We start from the raw sequence: 4,186 nt of genomic DNA on the forward strand, positions 1-4,186 counted from the left end.
TCTCTCTGAACTCTCTCTCTCTCTCAAAACTCTCATATTTATTCCTGGCTGTTACTGTCTTTTAATGCTCCATCAGTTCAGTTTCATTTTCCTCCGCCATCAACATTTGCCCTACAAATTTCTCAACTTCTTCTTCCTCCCACCATTCATCTCAGTATTTTGTTATTTAGCCTGTAAGCTACAACCATGGATGGGCCCAAGCACCGCACGCAGAGTCGTACGGTCACAAACAAACTCGTCAAGACGCTCACCACCCACTTCCACGAATCCAATGCCGGCCGAGCCCCCAAAATCGTACGGATTTTCGTCACCGACGACAACGCCACCGACTCTTCCGGCGACGAAGAAGAACCCTCGCCGAGCCGGAAACACCGGGTTCTCGTGAAGCGCGTCATCAACGAGGTCAGAATCGAGGACTCTTCTTCGCAAACGATGCTCCTTCCAAAACCGAAGGCTCGGAGGTGCAGACCGGTGGAGGAGAGTAACGAGGTTTCGCCGAACGGGAAGAAATACCGAGGCGTACGGCTGAGGCCGTGGGGGAAATGGGCTGCGGAGATCCGAGACCCGCATCGTGGAGTCCGGGTCTGGCTCGGAACATTCGAGACGGCGGAGGAGGCCGGTATGACTTACGATAAGGCGGCCATTGCGTTTAAAGGACCTCTGGCTTTGACCAATTTCCTCAAGCCTCCCGAAAATGCCATTCCGGATAACTCGGACGTGGACTGCAACCAAATCTCTCAGTCTCCGCACAACTCGGATTGCAATCACTGTGTGCGATCGCCGACCTCTGTTCTCAGTGGCCGAGATGCTGAAATCGTCTGGAAACCGGTTGTTGGGGTTTCGGAGCGACAAAATTTCGGGGCTGTTGATACGGAATTTTGGTTGAAAGATTGCTTCGAACCGCCTATATGTTTCGACGAAATGAGAGTCGTACCCGAAACGCTGTTAAAAGATGAGGATTTCTCCGATTTATCGCTCGATTTCCGGTCGTGTAATTGGGATGACGTGGAGGATTACTTTCAAGGTGCTTATGAGTTAAAATGATCATCATCGAAAGTGGCCTTGTGGATTTTGAATAATGCTTCGAAAGATTTTGAGTGCAAAAAGTGGTTGAGAACTTGAGAGTTTGTGATATAGTAATTAGTTTATATAAATTAAACTAAATTATTAGTATTTATTATTATTACTACTAATTGATGACTTTGTAAATTCGTTTGTATAAGGTTAAGGTGTTGGTATTGATTTTGATCCTAAATTTTTGGATGTTTTTTCATGAAGTGACATACTCTTATTATATTACTGTTAAAATCTACTATTTTACTATCGGTTCATACTTTGAACGTTGTTGCAATTCAAAATTATAATGTTTCATACTTACCACTTGATCATTTGCTCAATTCAAATGAAGACGCTACATACTTACCATTTGAGCGTTTGTGTAGTTCAAATGAAGATGTTTCCTACTTACCCTTTGAATGTTGATGCAATTCAAATTAAAACGTTTGAGTTCACATCTTATCTCATCGAGGTTTGAGTTTCCAACTCATCTCATACTGAATTTTAACTGCTAAAGCAACTCAAGTTCAACACTTACGTTTCTGTATTTTGTTTTGATCATCAAATCCCAACTTGACAATGTGATTTGAAGTTTTTGTGATTTGTTTTAAAAATAATAATAAAAATGTTTAGTGCAAGTGATTTAACAGTGACTGAAATGAAACATTAGTTCCACGGCAGCATTGGGTCATTGACCCAAATGGGGTTCTCTGTCTCTGTCTGTCTCTGGAAGACAACAGACGGAAAGAGTGAACACACTGTAAAAATCAATGGTGTGAACTGAGAAGTCTGATCGATGTTGTTGCTCCAAACCTAGAAAATCATTTAGTTATTATATTTTAATAGTAAGCCTACAAGTCTAGTACTAGAAATCTTGGAAATGGTGAAACAATAGGGGATGATCTGCCTCATACAGTATAAGTTTGTATGAGTACCGATACAGGATATCACATGATAGTATACTCATACAGTATAAGTTTATTCTCGATATATAAACATAACACTAGGGGATTTGCTCTTCCAGAAAGATCCCAGACAATGTCAGTTTGGTCTTTGGTGAAATCCCCGGCATGCTTCTTGAATCTCCGGCCAACCGAAGCTGTCCGTTGTATGTTTTCATGGTCAAAATTTGCACACAAGTCACGGATTTGCTGGTAAATTTGAACATTTAAGACCTTTGTTGTGGAATACGATGTTTCAAGGTTCATGTCGGCATCAGACCCACACTTCCAACTTGTAAGTGCAAAGCCCTCTTCCGTGACTAATGACTGCTCTCTCAAATTTTGGTCATTAGATATTCTGACAAAACGTGTATTTTGGGTCCCCTGTGTACTCTTTTTTGTCCAGAGCGTAATCGCCATTAGATCTCAATTCTCAACCTTAATGTTAATGAAAAAAAACCCTTTTTGTTTAACTAGAGATTAGGTCGAGGTTTGATTACCTTTACCCAATATTGATTGGCATTTCGCAATCTCTTCACGAAAGAAAAACTTGTATGCAAGATTTTCTTCGGCGGTCAAACCATCACGAGCGTTACAGTCTACTCATAAAATCATAAAATATAAAAGGAAATTTTATTTGAACTCAGTTATCTTATATCTACATCCAACTAACAAGTTTTATCTACCAAACTTCCAAGTTTACCCTTAAATAAATAAGAATAAGAAAAGAAAAGAAAATAAACATTGGTGTTTTTTATCTCTACACCACATAACTCCAAAACTGACACACTAGTACACTCCTTCATTATTTCTTGCAAAGCCCATCCAAATAACAGCAAAAATTCTCTCGAGTTCATCAACGAGTCAGCTTACTGGAAACCCTTATCAGCCCTCATTTATAATTTCAGCATAGGTTTTCAGCTGATATGTTTACTTGTTTGAACCATTATCTGGGAGTTGGCTACTTGCATAAATTATTAAAACTAACAAGTCAGCTTGGTAGAAACCCTTGTTCCTATCTCTTCTAAATAGACACTGATATGGAAGCTTTATTCTCATATTGTAGGAATTTGTTTCTTGTCCAACGAACTGGTAAGAAGTTTTCTTTGCTGAAATTATAAATGAGGGTCGCTAAGGGTTTCATGCAACAAGGGTTTTTAGCAAGCTTACTTGTTGATGAACTCAAAAGACTATTTTGTTGTCATTTGCGTGTGTTTCGCAGGAAATAATGGAGGAGTGCAGATGTGTGCCATTTTTTTGAGTTATTAAGTGTAGAGATAAAAACACCAATGTTTATTTACTTTATTTTCTTTATTTTCTTATTCTTATTTATTTAAGGGCAAACTTGAAAGTTTAGTAGAGAAATTTTTTTAATTGGGTGTAGAGATAGGATAGTTGGGTCCAAATAAAATTTCTCAAATATAAACTCAATTGTTGTAAACAGTGGGTATGTTTGCCCACATGTATACAGTAAAGATTCATATGCTAAATAGTGAAGTTTTTGTAAGTTTTCAAAGTAGTTACTCTATAAATAGAGCACTACAAGTGTTCAAAATAGATGATACAAAAGCAATAAGAAAAGAAAGATAAGTTAGAATATTTTCAGTATCTAAGTTAGAATATTTTCAGTATCCTCTTTTTTCTCTCTAATCTACAATCATTTTGTGTAATATTTTGCAACAGCCTCACTCCTATCCCTAGCAAAGGCTATTTCTTTAACTTTTGCCTATTTATAACACGTTATCAGCACGACTCTCTAACCTTAAAACATTTTCTCATTTCTCTTCACCGAAAGGAAAAAAAAAAAGTTTCCTCTAAGGTTTTTACTGTTCTTCTTCTTCCTCTGCCTTAATTGCTGGATATACCCTCGCGAAGAACTGTTTGCACCATGTTTACTTCTAGTTCTCAACCTAACAGTTATTTATATTTTTGATTTCTTGTTTGGTTTAACTCTTGACTACTAACCCAATGTTTATTTATGCAATCCAAAATGGTGCGGTATCATCGCCTATCTTGGACTGCAGATTTAATTTACTGCAAATTTTAGGTGGAGCGGTATAATCGCCCACCCTATCCTGCATATTTAAATTTGCCTTCTATTTAATTTTATTGCAATTTTAGGTGGTGTGGAATAATCACCCACCTTACTCTGCATATTTAATTTTATTGCAATTTTAGGTGGTGTGGAA

At 37.9% G+C, this 4,186-nt stretch overlaps 1 protein-coding gene across 1 annotated transcript; it reads left to right on the top strand.

Annotated features, from left to right (window-relative positions):
* LOC137719419 (ethylene-responsive transcription factor CRF5-like) lies at window positions 1–1,255 on the top strand. Its single transcript, XM_068458460.2, has one exon. The coding sequence runs from the start codon at window positions 187–189 to the stop codon at window positions 1,042–1,044; it is 858 nt and encodes a 285-aa protein (XP_068314561.2). The 5' UTR covers window positions 1–186; the 3' UTR covers window positions 1,045–1,255.
* The last annotated feature ends 2,931 nt before the right edge of the window (window positions 1,256–4,186 follow it).

Source organism: Pyrus communis, chromosome 7, assembly GCF_041283825.1.
Source record: "Pyrus communis isolate YQ-2024b chromosome 7, ASM4128382v1, whole genome shotgun sequence".
Classification (NCBI taxonomy): domain Eukaryota; kingdom Viridiplantae; phylum Streptophyta; class Magnoliopsida; order Rosales; family Rosaceae; genus Pyrus; species Pyrus communis.

What these genes read in the sequence shown, in the direction of transcription:
- LOC137719419 (XM_068458460.2), top strand. Translation starts at nt 187, where the DNA reads ATGGATGGGCCCAAGCACCGCACGCAGAGTCGTACGGTCACAAACAAA.